Here is an 18,093-nt window from a genome sequence, read left to right as displayed (position 1 = left end):
CTACCCACCTACATGTACACACACAGACCACACTGGTGGTATAACAAACACAGCTGTTCACTGCATAAACATTCTAAGAACATAAAAAAGTTATGACATAAAACATCTTTAACGCTACCACAACAGTTGTTTAAAAAAATGTACCACATGGTACAATATGCCCACAGTTTTTCAGTAAAAAAAATGTCCAGTGTCTGGGATCATGTACACTACATGGCCAAAAGTATGTGGTTGTCGAACATCACATTCCAAATTCACGAGTGTTAATATGGATTTAGCACCCCCGTTACTGCTATAACAGCCTCTACTTTTCTGGGAAGGCCATGAAGCCGGCTCAGCGCATCTGGTCTCCAGAGCGTCTCCTCGGGCCGGGGTACATGGCACCAGCCCTGCGCATGGTGTCCCCGGTTCACCAGCACAGCCCAATGCGGACGATTCCACCTCGCCGCACTGGCCTGGCTACGGGGAGCATCCAGCCAGGTATGGTTGGGCAGGCTCGGTGCTCGAGACCTCCAGTGCGCCTCCACGGTCCGGTCTATCCGGTGCCTCCTCCATACACCAGGCCTCCGGTGGCAGCCCCCCGCACCAGGCTGTCTCTCTGTCTCCTCCCTACAGGTGCTCCTGCCTGTCCAGCGCTGACAGGTGACAGGTGGATTAACAAAAGGCTAAACTGTGTTTTCCTATATTGCACTTGTGATTTCATGAATATAAATATTGTTGTTGATGACACTTATCCCGATAGGGGGATTACAGCCATAACAAGTTAAATAAAATAAAATAAATCAATAAATTGCGCATGGTGATCTTAGGCTTGTATGCGGCTGCTCTGCCACGAAAACCCATTTCATGAAGGTCCTGACGAACAGTTCTTGGTAGTGAATATTGCAACAGAGGACAGACGATTTTAACTTTTTGTGCTTTTCAGCACTCGGTGGTCCCATTCTGAGATCTTGTGTGGCCTACCACTTCGCGGCTGAGCCATTGCTGCTCCTAGACGTTTCCAGGTCACAATAACAGCACTAACAGTTGATCGGGGCAGCTAGAGCAGGGCAGAAATTTGATTAACTGACTTGTTGGAAAGGTGGCATCCTATGATGGTGCCATGTTGAAAGTCACTGAGCTCTTCAATACGGGCCAATCTACTGCCAATTTTTGTATATGGAAATTGCATGGCTGTGTGCTAGATTGTATTATCATTAAAATAAAATCCCCCCAAAATTCTGTCAGTTTAATGTAGAGATATCTCTTTTACATTGGATGAGTCTCAATCCACAGCATCTGCCGATCTCGCACATTCGCATCTGCGGTGAAGGGAGACAGAGCTAGAGTGTTATTTGTCAGACCATGAGACATCCCAAAAATCTGTATTCTCAGAAAATGATCTGTAGCGTCCGAACGATTTGGCCTGCAAACTATTATAGAAAGATGAGACTCTCACGAACTGTTCTCCGTTTTGTTCTATGACCCCCACAAGCATCTTGGGACTCTTCTGAAGTTGATACAGCCAATCTGCCATCTTCTGTCTGTAGCATCCGAACAGTTTGGGCTACACACTAATATGACCCCTCTGTGGAAAGGTGGACTCTCACAAATACGTACATTGTAGTTGTTTTGCTTTAGGAGACCCACAGGCCTCACAATACTTTTCTGAAGGTCCCCGGTACCAAAGCCCCAGCTTAGACAGGGCTTAAACTGTAATGGGTTCAAAAACAAAAAAAGACTTTAACTATGAAATTCTGAAAAAAAATGTATAAAATTCCACACAAGAGACTACTAGAGGTACAACGGGAGTTGGTGTACCTTGTTCCTTCAGTCGAATTATCTCTGTGTCGGACCCAAAGCTGTTCCAGGCGGTGCAGTTATAGATTGTCTGGAAGTCAGCAGGGACGATGTTACTCATGGTGAGGGTGGAGATGACCCCCTCCTCAGTGCTCACTGTCTCCACTGTGTATCGGCCAGACGTCCCCGACTCCAAGACTGTCTCTTTCCACGACCAGGCCTGTGGCAGACAATGCAATGACAATTATACGTTATAGTATAGACGGTACACAAGCACACATTAACACAGCCACATATGCTCGACGCACACACACACACACACACACACACACACACACACACACACACACACACACACACACACACACACACACACACACACACACACACACACACACGACAGAAAGCAACCAACCTGCCAACACAACCTATTGGGGCATTAAAGATAAAGGGCATAATCCTCCTTTGGGTTGGTTAAATGCCTGTCAATATACTATCTGCATACAAAGTCAGGTGTTACGTCCTAATCGGGACACTATTTCCTATATAGTGCTCTAATTTTGACCATAGGTATTGGTCTAAAGTAGTATACTGCATAGGGAGTAGGGTGCCATTAGGAACACAGGGATCACACCAATGACTCATCTGATTGCTTCAATTTGGGCCACTAAGCCTCTGCTAGTTTGACAGGGTGACATCTGTAAGCCCTCCATGTCCTGGAGAGAGCCACATAGAGAGCCACATAGAGGGCGGCAGCCCTCCGTGTCCTGGAGAGAGCCACATAGAGACTTGAATTCGACTTGGAGCCTCAAGACTCGGGACTCAACATTAACTTGAGACTGATGACTTGAAATCATCTGGCCAGGTTTTGTAATGTTGTCACTCCGCGGATTAGCCTACTCTCCATGCAGCCAGAGACAGTATCCGCAGCAAGGCCCTGCAACAGATTGTCTCGTGAAATGCACACTCGGCTCTCTGATTGGACCACCAAACTGTCAATCAACACAGGTCGTGTGAGCTACCGAACATATTTCTGATTTGCTGTACAGCTAGGAGAGACCGGGGATGGGTGTAGCACTTTTAACCTTTTCCTCAGTTTCTCAGAGATCGTTTATGGTAGTATATTCAAAACTTGATACAAAAACGTACATCTGTCCTTTACAAATTGGTGTGGTTATTATATATGTAAATAGAACTGCAAATGCATGGTGTTGTCTTAAATACAAGTAGTAAAGTGTTACAATTTACCCCATCGTCTGGGTTAGTTGTAACAGTGCTTGGGGTGAATTGTAACAGAATGAAAAAGTACATATATCATGACATGCAACTAATTATTGAACTCCTTTATTGAGCCCATGAGAGAAACATTGCCATGTTTAACATTTTGTTTGGCAGAAATAATCATCAATATACAGAAATAATAATCAATATAAATAATAAAATGTTTGTTATTTTACACTTCACTAAATGTTCTTTCTCAACAACTAGGCTAAACTAAACACCTGAATGTTTGTGTGTGTGTGTGTGTGTGTGTGTGTGTGTGTGTCTGTGTGTGTGTGTCTCTGTGTGTGAATGTTCGACTTAATCAGAGTCACAGCTGTGACAATTGTCATGACGTTGGCCTGGGGTATAGGTTTATGACAGTCATAAATACCTCTTCCCCCCTTTTTCCTCTCTCTACCCTACTGAGGTTACATTTGCAAAACCCTTGGTTAACATAGAGATTCTGGGAACATCAGTAGGTGGGGGGAAATTAACTATATTGTGGTAATCCGAACAACTGAACTTATGCGGTGGTACTTAATGAATATAATGTCAGTTCGGTTGTCATCTGAGACATTCTCATCAATGATAAGATGACATAAACTCTATCGGATTCGTATGGAATTGTTGATCAATTTAACTGTTTGAATATGAAATGATTTGTGATGGGATGAAATGTGATATTAGCTTCTAAAATGAGATGTGGGTTTTCATAAGATAGGGCTCTGCTCATCAGTGGCCCGCCCTGTAAAGGAACACGGGCTATAAAACTTTTCAAACACGCCCTCCTCTCCCTTCCTATATAAAGCCTTGACGACAACATAACTTCCTGTTCCGGGGATGTAGGACGACGGTCCTATGTCAGAATGGTTCAGATAATAACTACAGAACGAAGCTAACATCAGCGTGAGCTTTGGTTGCGAATGGTATGAACTTTTAACTCTTATTCACTACAGAAGTGATACCTCCTAGCCGTTGAGTTAGCAACCGCACCTGCAAACGCAGGTTAGGAAGGAACAGACAGAGTATCCAGTCTACCACACAACGACGTTACTACAACGTATCCAATTGACCACCAGAGACATTCTTCAACGGACTCGGTTTGGCAACACGGCCTTCCATCTACCACCAACCTACTGAAGCGCAGCTCAGAGTAAATATTTATTGCATTTTCCTTTTCCAAATGGGCGGTAATTTAGAATGCATAAGATACTGTATTTACGATAGCCCAGCTCCTTCCCTTTGTTCCTCAGTCTTCCCGCTCCTTCACTAAACCCAGCCCCTTTTCTTTTGTGTAAAAAGCTGTCATATCTGTTCCGCCCGCAAGGGACGTTTTCCTTTATGACGTAATTTGTAATCAAGTTATGATTAATTGTGTGTATGTGTAATTCTGTGTGATTAGTTAGGTATTTAGTAATTAAATAATTAAACCCAATTTTGTATTGCTGATTCAACTTGTTAGCCAGGGTTCGTGCAGATAAAATAATTTACAACTTTCAGATGAGACTGAATTAAGACGACGATTGAAATTGACTGCTATTGATGTAAAATATTACTAGGTCTTTAAGAGTTTATTCAGAACATAACAGCTCTATAAATATTATTTTGTGGTGCCTGACTCTCTAGTTAATTACATTTACATGATTAGCTCAATCAGGTGATATTAATTACGGATAAATTATTTTATAGAATAGCATGTTATATCACTTAATCCGGCATAGCCAAAGACACGACACAGTGTTATGGGCTTGGTGGGCCCATAATTTGCATTCCCAGCACTCATCCCAGACCTCCTTGGACTTGGAATTGTTAAAGTGCTCCATTCACACAATGCAGAAGTTTACCTCGTTGAAGGAATCTGAATCTTCTGCTTCAATATGCTTTGTTTTGGCTTTTTTCTTAGGCAGGACAGTTCTTTTGTTGTTGTTCAATGTGGTTTGTCTTGGCTTGCTTCTTTCCAGCTGCTTTTCTATGCAGGGCAATTTTTTAAGCCTTCTGAGTGCTTGGCTTTTTATGCTCTGCTTCCAGTGCCTGCTTGATGGGTGTATTCTCCAAAATCTCAGTTTTTCTCCTCTTCCTACCCCTTGTTGTAATTTTCCTAGGCCCTGCTTTTGGGAAGGGGCGTACATCAACTGGGTTGATATCAGAAGAGTAATCAGGTGTTTCCCAGCCACAGCCTGAGACATGTGGGGAGGTGCCCTGTGAAGCGACTGGAGAGGTGGCCTGGAAGGCGGTTGGAAAGGGGGCCTGGATAGCAGTGGTCACAGTGGCCTGAGATGTGACTGAATAGGTAACCTGGGAGAAAGGTGGAGTGGTGGCCTGGAAGGCAGCTGGAGAGGTGGCCTGGAAAGCAGCTAGAGAGGTGACCTGGGAGGCAGCTGGCAAGGCCAGTGTGTCAGCTGGAGTACAACGATCAGTGGCAAGTGAGGGTGCAAAGTCACATTCCTGAAATATATCAGTTGTATGGCCAAATGCACCTGAACACAGCCTGTACATTGTTGGGTGTTGTGGCACCTGGAAGTGCTGTTTTGACAAGGCCTGGAATGTCATATATATAGTCATGGTCTTTCCGGGGTTCATCCGATCCAGGCATCCCTGGCAGAATTCACCATTTTCTTCAATGCCCCGTACACACTCCTGTCCAGGGACTGGAGCTTGTGTGAGCAGTGTGGGGGGAAGAAAGCAAGACTATGCCAGAACTAAGATTGCAAAGACGGAGACGGCAGCATCGCCGTGAATAGCTCTTAGACAACTTTGCAGTATTTTGTTATTTGATGTACTATTTTTTACATCAGGAAATATTTTGTGTCATTACATACAGCCGGGAAGAACTATTGGATATTAGAGTGGCGGTAACTCACCAGAACTACCAGCATTACGACCAGGAATATGGCTTCCCTGGAGCAGTTCCTTTGTTCACTCTCCCCAGAGCAATTGAACTTATCCAGAGGCTGACCCAAAACATCGCAGGCGGAGGAGAGGCACTTGAGGCAGCCTGCTGGTTCGACTTAGGCGGCATGCACACCACCCACCACTTCCGAGTATATTACTTGCTTCTATCTCAAGGCCATCAGACTGTTAAACAGCCATCACTAACACATTAGAGGCTGTTGCCTATAGGCATAGACTAGGAATCACTTGCGACTTTAAGGAATGGAACACTAGTCACTTTAATAATGTTTACTTATCTGGCATTACTCATCTCATATGTATATACTGTATTCTATACTATTCTACGGTATCTTAGTCACTTAATAATGTTTACATATCTTGCATTACTCATCTCATATTTATATACTGTATTCTATACTATTCTACGGTATCTTAGTCACTTAATAATGTTTACATATCTGGCATTACTCATCTCATGTGTATAAACTGTTTTCTTTGCTATTCTACTGTATCTTAATCCGTTCCACTCGGTAATCGCTCGTCCATATGTACAGTATATCACAAAAGTGAGTACACCCCTCACATTTTTGTAAATATTTGAGTATATCTTTTCATGTGACAACACTGAAGAAATGACACTTTGCTACAATGTGAAGTAGTGAGTGTACAGCTTGTATAACAGTGTACATGTGCTGTCCCCTCAAAATAACTCAACACACAGACAATATTGTCTAAACCGCTGGCAACAAAAGTGAGTACACCCCTAAGTGAAAATGTCCAAATTGAACCCAAAGTGTCAATATTTTGTGTGGCCACCATCATTTTCCAGCACTGCCTTAACCCTCTTGGGCATGGAGTTCACCAGAGCTTCACAGGTTGCCACTGGAGTCCTCTTCCACTCCTCCATGACGACATCACGGAGCTGGTGGATGTTAGAGACCTTGCACTCCTCCACCTTTCGTATGAGGATGCCCCACAGATGCTCAATAGGGTTTAGGTCTAGAGACATGCTTGGCCAGTCCATCTCCTTTACCCTCAGCTTATTTAGCAGGGCAGTGGTCATCTTGGAGGTGTGTTTGGGGTCATTATCATGTTGGAATACTGCCCTGCGGCACAGTCTCCGAAGGGGATCATGCTCTGCTTCAGTATGTCACAGTACATGTTGGAATTCATGGTTCCCTCAATGAACTGTAGCTCCCCATTGCCGGCAGCACTCATGCAGCCCCAGACCATAACACTCCCACCACCATGCTTGACTGTAGGCAAGACACACTTGTCTTTGTACTCCTCACCTGGTTGCCGCCACACACGCTTGACACCATCTGAACCAAATCAGTTAATCTTGGTCTCATCAGACCACAGGACATGGTTCCAGTAATCCATGTCCTCAGTCTGCTTGTCTTCAGCAAACTGTTTGCGGGCTTTCTTGTGCATCATCTTTAGAAGAGTCTTCCTTCTGGGACGACAGCCATGCAGACCAATTTGATGCAGTGTACGGCGTATGGTCTGACCACTGACAGGCTGACCCCCCACCCCTTCAACCTCTGCAGCAATGCTGGCAGCACTCATACGTCTATTTCCCAAAGACAACCTCTGGATATGACGCTGAGCACGTGCACTCAACTTCTTTGGTCGACCATGGCGAGGCCTATTCTGAGTGGAACCTGTCCAGTTAAACCGCTGTATGGTCTTGTCCACCGTGCTGCAACTCAGTTTCAGGGTCTTGGCAATCTTCTTATAGCCCAGGCCATCTTTATGTAGAGCAACAATTCTTTTTTTCAGATCCTCAGAGAGTTCTTTGCCATGAGGTGCCATGTTGAACTTCCAGTGACCAGTCAGTATGAGGGAGTGTGAGAGCGATGACACCAAATGTAACACACCTGCTCCCCAGTCACACCTGAGACCTTGTAACACTAATGAGTCACATGACACCGGGGAGGGAAAATGGCTAATTGGGCCCAATTTGGACATTTTCCCTTAGGGGTGTACTCACTTTTGATGCCAGCGGTTTAGACATTAATGGCTGTGTGTTGAGTTATTTTGAGGGGACAGCACATGTACACTGTTATACAAGCTGTATACTCACGACTTTACATTGTAGCAAAGTGTCATTTCTTCAGTGTTGTCACATGAAAAGATATACTCAAATATTTACAAAAATGTGAGGGATGTACTAACTATTGTGACATGCTGTATATAGTCTTAATTCATTCCTACTTAGATTTGTGTGTATTGGGTATATGTTGTGTAATTTGTTAGATATTACTGCACTGTCAGCGCTAGAAGCACAAACATTTTGCGACCCCTGCAATTTTTATTTTTATTTAACTAGGAAAGTCAGTTAAGAACAAATTCTTATTTTCAATGACATCCTAGGATGCCTGTTCAGGGGCAGAATGACATATTTGTACCCTGTCAGCTTGAGGATTTGAACGCTCTAACCATTAGGCTACCCTGCCGCCCCAATAACATCTGCTAATCACGTGTATGTGACCAATAAAATTTGATTTTATTTGAGTGCCTACAGAAATCAAAGGTAGACCGGTGAGCTGGGGTTGTCAAGGAGAAAGACCACCTTTTTTCTTTTGCGTGGGAAAACTTGGGGGGAGTTTCCTATTGCATTTATAGCACATGTCATTGACACTAGCGTACCCTTTCTGCTGAGGTGATTGCGCCAACCTGTTTGGTGGCACGTTTCACGACCATTCTATCAGGTGTTTGTACAGTGATTATACTCGGACAACTTGTTTCCTGTGTCCACTAAAGTAGCCTACAAGAGGAAGCTCTCTGGACCCCTTCTCCAGTAGCTACTTTCTCACTTTTCAGAATCTGTACAGCGACACATGACATATGTCATACTTTGCAACAGATCTAATGGACATCCCCTGCTCTGCTACATCATTTGACGCTCTTTTCAAAGTGCGGAAAGGTACTCTCCTGTCTGTGTTTCTTTTCCATGATCTAGGCATGCTAAAAGTTAAAGAAAACTTTCAGTTTTAATTGGGTTAGTTGTAACATTTTCTCACAAATTGGAACTACAAAGCAGTTGATGGCATTACAAAAACACATTTGGTCAAAATAATTACTTTATTACTTCAAAATCAGATTTATGTCAATAGAATCTGCAGAGTTTATCACAGGGACTTGCTTTTTCACATGAGGGTTTAGGATGAAACTGAGCATGTACACAGCGAATCACATGATTCTACCTCGCTTCTGTGTTACAACTATCTTAGGGGTGACAGGGTAGCCTAGTGGTTAGAGCGGTGGACTAGTAACCGCAAGGTTGCAAGTTCAAACCCCCGAGCTGACAAGGTATCTGTTATTCTGCCCCTGAACAGGCAGTTAACCCACTGCTACTAGGCCGTCATTGAAAATAATAGTTTTTTTCTTAACTACCTTGCAAAGTTAATTAAAGGTAAACATTTTTTTAATTAAATCCTGTGTTACAATCATCCCCGGTCTCCCCTATAGGATCGGGTACAGCACAAACATCAAGTTGTAGGCATAGAGGGTTGGTATAATACATGCAGCTCCAAAAATGTGTTGGTGATCAAGAATATTAACTGTTTACTTTGCAAGCTCACCAGCAATGGGGTATCAAGTAACAATTACTAGCATAGGCCTACTAGTCTTTTGACATGCTAAAATGGCTTGAAATGGATAATTTACTTACGTAGATTGCATTTGGAATTTGTTTATGAAATGAATTATTACTGTGACGAAGATGCGCCATTGGCTCGTATCTTCATTTGCGCACTCCAAACTCCAGTGGAGAGCGCTTTGTTCTATTGAGGAAATGTCTGCTGTTTCTTTCACAGGTAGCCTAGTGGTTAGAGCATTGGACTAGTAACTGGAAGGTTGCAAGATCGAATCCCTGAGCTGACAAGGTACAAATCTGTCATTCTACCCTTGAACAAGGCAGTTAACCCACTGTTCCTAGGCCGTCATTAAAAATAGGAATTTGTTCTTAACCGACTTGCCTAGTTAAATAAAGGTATATCTTTTTTTAAATGCAGATGTGGTAAATCTATATTCCATCTAATCCTACAATAATTGCTAGCATTTCATCATTCCATCCCCGTACCTGTCACGCCCTGGCCATAGAGAGTATTTTATTCTCTATTTTGGTTTAGGCCAGGGTGTCACTAGGGTGGATATTCCAGTTTCTTTATTTCTATGTTATGGCCAGGTATGGTTCTCAATCAGGGACAGCTGTCTATCGTTGTCTCTGATTGGGAATCATACTTAGGCAGCTTTTTTCCCACCTGTGTTTTGTGGGTAGTTGTTTTCTGTGTAGTTTATGCACCTTACAGAACTGTTTCGGTTTTCCCTCTTGTTTATTTTGTTAGAGTGTTTTGTGATCAAATAAAATCAAGAACACTTACCACGCTGCGCTTTGGTCCGATCCTCATTACGACGAGAGTTGTTACAGTACTATTTATTCCAATATTTTCAGACATTTCTGTTTCATGTTTGATATACATTTTCATTGACCATTTCTTACCCCCTGAGTGGTTCGATGTTTATTGTGAACATGAACGTTCGCAAGACTCATGGGGTAGAAGTTCTGTTTATTTACTTCAATGTACGGTTTCCTTTGTTAATATTTACAGGGTTGTGTCGGAATTTTGTGTGTCTGTGTCCTTATGTCTCTGTCATTCTGGTTGTGCATAATAGGAGCGCCTCAGTGTGCACAGAAATAGGCTAAATTGGCCTGCACGCCATGCTTTGGAGTCAGCAGTCTACAATGAATATGATACAATTATTGTTCCATTTATGAATTGTGATGAAATATCATTAATAATCATTAAGTCCGATTAAGACGAATGTACCAATGGAGGTGGAAATGGCCTTTTACATTGTAGAACCAGTTTATTGGTTGTAATTGACATTTGGGTAATTGTATGGTCTTGGGCCAAGTGCTTATATGTAACTGTTTGAGCTCCTTTTCGACAGATTTGATTTGGTTTCTCAAGTGGAGGCTGTGCAGTCTTGCCCTCTACCTGTGTTCGTTCAGGACAGACTAAGCCCGATACAGAGGCTATTTCTTTTGTGCTATTGCCGTGTATATTTGGTAAACCTACTTGTAAATGTTGTATGATTATAGAGAGGTGACCTAGAAGGCAGCTGGAGAGCTGACCTGTAAATAAATATACACTCTGAGCACGTCAACCTGCCTTGCCTTTTGCTGATTTCATGCCCTTACGACTGCTACAAGTCCCTATTTTACAATTACATACTCAAAATGTGTTGTAGACAATATAATGAAAAGGGCTGCCTGGTAGCCTCAATAAATAGACACAGATTTGAGGTTGAACAAGTCATTGCATGTATAGATTTTTTTTTACTTGATTTGAAACTTGACTTGAAAAAATTGACTCGACATGACTTGTCTTAGAATGCACGACTTGGACTTGACTCAAGACTCAACCCGTTCTACTCGGGGACTCAATTTTAGACTCGGACCTTGTGACAAGACTTAAGATAGACTTGTCTATCGAATAATAGTGACTTGGTCCCACCTCTGCTGATTAGTATAGGTCAGGAATGGGATGAATCCCTCCATTTCCACTATGAAGGAAATATTCATCTGTTTCAGGAAAGGCTTGATACTCTGTTATCTAAATGAGGATAATGACTTCTAATTTTCAATAAATTTGCCTTCACTTCCCTTAATGTATTTTGTTACTAGCCTACACGTCTATGAGATCTTTCTCTATGGACTACGCCATCTTGTTTACCTTAGGATAGGATATTCATTAGGATATTCTTTGCCGTTGATTATTCTACGTTAAGTCCTTAGGGATGTCCTCACATGACCTACTTTCTTATTTCTTTAGGTCAAGCTCATTCATTTGGTTTGCACTGCTTTAATGGGATATTTAACCCAAATTACAAAATTCCATAATCGTAAGACAGCAATCTATACTGTTAATGGTAAGGAAGCCAATAAGTCATTTTTTATATCTAAAGGTAGACTATCCGGACTATCAAAATAAAGTGTAACCAATAATTTCATATGCAAGGATTCCCTCATATAGTTTAAAAAAAATCTACTTTTGCTCCATTGGGATCCTTTGTTTCCACCCCACCTATCCTTGGCCAAATTTTTGGCAAACCTCCACATTCTATTCACAACAAATGTCCACAGTCATTTATTGGTCAATGATTGACTTGAGGCATGCACACATCTTCATCATGTTAAAACCAATAAGGTGCCTCGTTGGTTGGAACATAAAATACATGTTTTTAGAAGGAAGAGGGATGTGTTACTCACAATGCGGTCGGGAGGAGGAGTGCTGCGGATGAAACACTTGATCTGCCCCTTCTCCCCGTAGAGGACTTGCTGGGTCTGGGTGCTGGAGATAGTGGGAGGACCTACAGCATGGCCAAGGGAAAATAAGTCAATCATTCCAATAAAACACCCACATACATCAGATGGTGGGGAAGGCGAAGGCCACATGCATTAGAATACTTTCTAGTTTACAATAAAATGGAGACGAGCAATCATTCATGATGAGATTTGGTGAGATTCACGGAGTGATGAAAAGGTTGTTTTCATTGCTTAAAGGCTAAGAAAGAGAAGAAGAAGTGTAGAAGGTTTGGGTGGACAGCGGAGGACAGTGGAAGGTTTAGATAAAGTTCTAGAGAAAACAAAGTAATTCCAGTTCGCAGTCCTGTGCGTTAGTTCCATTTCACCTCCTGCGCCTGTGAAAGAAAACCTTAGAAATGTGTGACCTTCGACTGACACAGTGTGACGTTGACAGCCTCCCAAGTCAAGGAGCTCTTACAAATTCCAGAACTACCTACCATAAGAATAACAAACATTACAGTGCAAAAGGGGCTTCTCAATACAGCCAAAAGTGTTCACGCAGGGGCCCTGTGGGGGAGCTCGAGAGATCTGACAAAAGACGTGGAAGCACAAAAGAGTGCTATAACTAGATAACTTTATTTCCCATGACTTTATCTTGGAGCAGCTCTCCTGAGTCGCCGGAGGAGGAAAACAGGGTGGATGTATTTATTGGAGGAGAGGAGAGGAGGTGTCACTTGTTTGTGATTGGAGTGGGGAATGAAACTAGGATTCATTAGCCTGGAATCCAAACAGTTTCACTGTACAATATCAATCTTAACCATAACCTGTCCAATCAGCCGCCACTTAGAAACAATGGGGAGTGCGAAAACCCATGAGGCCAAATGCTTCACCTTTTCAGGTTGTCAAATAATGGACTTCCTAACAGAAGCTTCAAGGAGAGAAAAAGCCTCCTTTGCAAAGAAGGAGAAATTCATAAAAGCCAAACCTCTATCTTATTGGTTCAATACAGCAGAACTGTATTACACTGTATGGGCTCAAGGGTGAAAGCTTTCATCAAAACAGTCAGTCTATATGCCTCCAGAACCCTTTTTCATTGACTGGTTAAACCTGCAATGAGAGCAGACAATAAGAGAGCCCCTTTGGCAAGCGAGAGGGGGAAAGAAGTACAATTTCAAGTCAGCCATTTTGTGGTGCTACCTACGACCCTGCATATTCTTGTGGTGTGAATTTTATGACGATTATCCCGGCTTCAGAAATTCTTCTTCTACGGAGGAGTTATTCAATAGAGCTCGCCATCGATTGTGTGACCTTGACTTCAGGCATATTAAACAACTGTCTTTGTTTACTATTTATTGATTAGTTAAAAAAGGTTGCAATAACTTCTCATTTAGCCATGGCCAGCTGTCACGGCACTGAGATAAGGCTGGGAGATTAGTCCATTTGCAATCGATGTAAAGACGTGTTTAATCACCTTTTTCACCTTTAATTACATGTATCCTGTGCTGTTTATTTCTGGTGCAACATGCTCATTCCTAGGTGAAGTCATTGTCAATGACATTGATTATATTAACAAAACGCTAACAGACAATGACCGTTTTATTCCCTTTCAGATAACACACATATTTCTAATATGTAAAATAGATGTTAAGTATGTTTATGCTTAAAATATTTCCTCTTTGAAAGATAAGGAACAATTGAAAGTACACTAGACAACATTTAGGCTAAGCTTTGATGTCAGAAAGCCTGGAGACATCAACACGTATCTGTAATAGGATAGGGTTAGGCAATATTATGATAGAATGTGGTATCAACAATTATTGACAGTCATTGTGATATGACAGATATTCTTTCATTGAAATAGTTCATTTTTACATACTAAGTTATGGTCCTAGCTGTAAATCAATGCTTTTTTTCATCCTGTCAAAAGCAAACTATGTTATTATGACCCAATGATTTTGACTCCCCTAGTGTAAACATGTCTCCGCTTTTACCTTGTTGTCCCTGAGTCCAGCTAGCCTCAAACATGTCCCTAAGCTTGGAACAACTTCTACATTGAACTTGGAAATTCATTTAGCATTCATCCACATGTGAAATGTACTTACCATTCACAGTGAGGGACACTTCCTTCTCTCCAGCTCCAACTCGGGGGACCACCGCCCGGCATACGTACTTCCCAGCATCCTCCTGCCTCACCGCCTTTAGCGTCAGGATGTTCTCATTGCTAAGCACCTGTGGAGGATCAAGGTCAAAGGTCAGGCTGGTGATAAAACGGTCATCTCTGAATTCAAGGCTGCAGCCGAGTCCTTCCGTCCAACCCCTGTATCAGCTAATCGAAAACCCAATATGCCCTCACCAAGAGGAGACTACGGCACACACTTAGTCGTCTGCAAGGCCACCTGAGCCACTGCTTTAATAAACGGTATGAAAGGGTATGTTAACCTCAGAATATCAACATGAACTTCATGGGTAGAATTGCATATACCACAGACTGAAAGCGCTGGACCATGTAAAATAGATTATTTTTTAACCGATACCATTATGAAGGTACAGTGTGATGTGTTGAGAGTCTGGGCCCTTTTCTAGTTTTTCTATCAGTCTCTTGAAATGTCTGAATTTGATGACAAGTGCTTTTCCTGGATAAACACAGAGAATAGCATATTTGATGCACATGTACATGACATTCACCTCTAGGTGAATGAAGAATAAAGCTGCATTGGCACAGTATAAAAATGAATACCTGTATAATAGAATACATCTTAGAATAGAAAAGAAAATAAGACAATAGAATAGACTAGAACAGGAAAGGATAGAACAGGATAGGATAGAACAGGATAGGATAGAACAGGATAGGATAGAACAGGATAGAACAGGATAGGATAGAACAGGATAGGATAGAACAGGATAGGATAGAACAGGATAGGATAGAACAGTATAGGCTAGAACAGGATAGACTAGAACAGGATAGGATAGAACAGGATAGGCTAGAACAGAATAGAATAGAACAGGATAGAATGGAACATGATAGGATAGAACAGGATAAGCTAGAACAGTATAGGCTAGAACAGGATAAGCTAGAACAGTATAGGCTAGAACAGGATAAGCTAGAACAGGATAGGCTAGAACAGGATAGGATAGAACAGGATACGATAGAACAGGATCGGATAGAACAGTATCGGATAGAACAGGATAGGATAGAACAGGATAGGATAGAACAGGATAGGATAGAACAGTATAGGATATAACAGGATAGGATAGAACAGGATAGGATAGAACAGGATAGGATAGAACAGGATCGGATAGAACAGAATAGAATAGAACAGGATAAGCTAGAACAGGATAGGCTAGAACAGGATAGGATAGAACAGGATAAGCTAGAACAGGATAGGCTAGAACAGGATAGACTAGAACAGGATACGATAGAACAGGATAAGCTAGAACAGGATAGGCTAGAACAGGATAGACTAGAACAGGATACGATAGAACAGGATAAGCTAGAACAGGATAGGCTAGAACAGGATAGGATAGAACAGGATAGAACAGGATAGGCTAGATCAGGATAGGATAGAACAGGATAAGCTGGAATAGAATTGAATAGAATACCAATTTATTAGAACTGAATATAATATAATAGAACAGAATAGAATACGTTATTGCCCTTAAGAGGGAATGGGTCTTGCGAAATATGCAACCGGCAATAGAAGCATAATAGAAAGGATGATGGTGATTACAATTCCTACCACTCCAGAGCCGCGTTTCATCCACACGATGGTGAGGGAGGGGTTTCCTGTCCAGGCACAGTTGAAGATAGCATCTGATCCCTGGTCCACCTGTAGGGACTGTGGCTCAGCAGCCATTCTGGGCCCAACTGGAATCACAGGAACAGAAATGTTTACACTTTATTTGAATAGTCGTCTATAGATGATATACAGATACTCAAGCTATGGTATCAACAGGCTAATAACTTCAACTATGTGGATACATTACAATTTGTGGGGTTAGGGTTACGGTTAGGATTAAGGTTAGGGTTATGATTAGGATTAAGGTTAGGGTTACGGTTATGGTTAAGATTAAGGTTAGGGTTATGATTAGGATTAAGGTTAGGGTTATGGTTAGCGTTAGGGTTACGGTTATAGTTGGATTAAGGTTAGGGTAAGGATTAAGGTTAGAGTTATGTTAGGGTTAGTGTGTGTTACGGTTCGGGTAAGGATTAAGGTTAGGGTTACGGTTAGGATTAAGGTTAGAGTTATGTTAGGGTTAGTGTTACGGTTCGGGTAAGGATTAAGGTTAGGGTTACGGTTAGGGTAAGCATTAAAGTTAGGGTTACGTTAGGGCAAGGAACAAGGTTAGGGCAAGGGATAGTGGATAGTTAGTTGAAATCTTGTTGACAGTTAGCTCAACATCTAAAAACCTTCTATTTGGGACTATCCATGTAGTGGATGTGATTCCAACTGCCTGTAGCTAGCTAGTTATAGTTCCTGAGTGTGTTTTCTTAGGGACTACCCATGGTAGTGTGTGTGTGATACTTGCGGACTACTACTCACAGTAGACGTCCACGTTCCTGCTGATGTTGGTACTGCCCAGGGCATTGGTGACCTCACAGGAGACAGGCTCGGTGAAGAAGGAGTGGTCCACAATGACCTCATAGGTGTCACCTGACACCTCTCTGATGATGCTGCCCCCTTTGGCCCATCTGAATATAGGCCACAATAGAGTAGGTTGAAGAGTTAGACCTAGACCCTGATCTAATGGTTAATGTTAGTAATGTGAGAGGGGAAGCTGATCCTAGAAATGTACCTATATCTGTACCACTCTTGGGAAACTTCCACAGTCACAACAGGGAAGAGGGAAGACAATGTGGGCTATGACATCCAACCAGTAGCCCTTTTTGAGGTGGATATCAAAGACACAAGTATTGCAATACATAGGAAATATGGTGCAATTTGGGACGCAACCAGTGAAAACATGTTGTATTCAAGGGCAATTTCTTGCTATGGTCTGCAATTCGCTGAGCATAGCGAAACAACAAAAGAAAAAGTGGCTTTTTTGTTATTTCGGTTCATTGCTTTTTCTTTTCTTCATTTGAGCATATTCACGTGCTGCTTGGGAGCCTGGTTGAGGAGGAGGCGGAGGAGGAGGAGGAGGGAGGGAGGGAGGGAGGGAGGGAGGGAGGGAGGAGGAGGGCGTTATAATATAGGTGCTCTCACTTCGTGTCTGTCTTTTGCCCACTTTGATGCTGAAGTCATTTTATTGAGGAATAAATAAATTGTCTATGTGAAGAACCTTGCCCGGCACAAGCATATCTCACCGTCACTAATAGGCAGATCAGGCCCCTGAACAAATAAACTATTGTTTACATTGACAGAAGGGGAACAAGTTGAAAGGATAAATACACAGGACTCAGTCTGGAATAAATGTTATGAATTATTATATATGCCAGGCTATACCCTGTATATCGAACAAAACATCACATGAGGATTCTGAGTGAAAAGAGCGATGAATCATGCATAATTAACTTGGACGAACATCTTTGAACATCAAATGTGTTGTTGTTTGTTGTGTGTAATGTTATGGCTCAAAAGATGGCCTGGTTATAGATGTACACATTTAGAGAATAAGATTATGAACATGCAGAACATTCTCAGTGAATACAGACAACACAGATATATCCTAGATTTCTTGTCAAAAACAAAAAGTCCTGTTTTCATGTGTTGTGTTCAATTGTTGTAACTCTACAATTACGTCTAAAATGGCACCTTTTTCCCTATATACTTCAATTTTTTTTAAATCAGAGCCTACATAAGGAATAGAGTGCCATTTGGCAAGCAACCTTCATGTACAGTAAT

The 18,093-nt window shown here is 42.1% G+C and overlaps 1 protein-coding gene across 1 annotated transcript; it reads right to left on the bottom strand.

Moving 5' to 3' along the window:
* Positions 1-921: 921 nt before the first annotated feature.
* On the bottom strand, positions 922-17,493 carry LOC115136124 (kin of IRRE-like protein 3). Its single transcript, XM_065023395.1, has 8 exons — positions 17,477-17,493; positions 16,792-16,940; positions 15,988-16,115; positions 14,353-14,479; positions 12,215-12,315; positions 1,784-1,999; positions 1,600-1,692; positions 922-990 (listed from the first exon to the last, which is right to left on the bottom strand). The coding sequence occupies exons 1-8, from the start codon at positions 17,491-17,493 to the stop codon at positions 922-924; spliced, it is 900 nt and encodes a 299-aa protein (XP_064879467.1).
* Positions 17,494-18,093: the final 600 nt, after the last annotated feature.

This window comes from Oncorhynchus nerka, linkage group LG10, assembly GCF_034236695.1.
Source record: "Oncorhynchus nerka isolate Pitt River linkage group LG10, Oner_Uvic_2.0, whole genome shotgun sequence".
Classification (NCBI taxonomy): Eukaryota; Metazoa; Chordata; class Actinopteri; order Salmoniformes; family Salmonidae; genus Oncorhynchus; species Oncorhynchus nerka.
The sequence above is the reverse complement of the archived record's forward strand: the minus strand, read 5'-3'. Positions and strand labels throughout refer to the sequence as shown.

Coding starts and splice junctions, on each gene's coding strand:
- LOC115136124 (XM_065023395.1), bottom strand. Junction 16,116..16,791: donor CAGGAACGTGGACGTCTACT/GTGAGTAGTAGT, acceptor CTGTGATTCCAG/TTGGGCCCAGAATGGCTGCT. Junction 991..1,599: donor TAAAGCAAAACAACTACAAT/GTACGTATTTGT, acceptor GGAAACGTCTAG/GAGCAGCAATGGCTCAGCCG.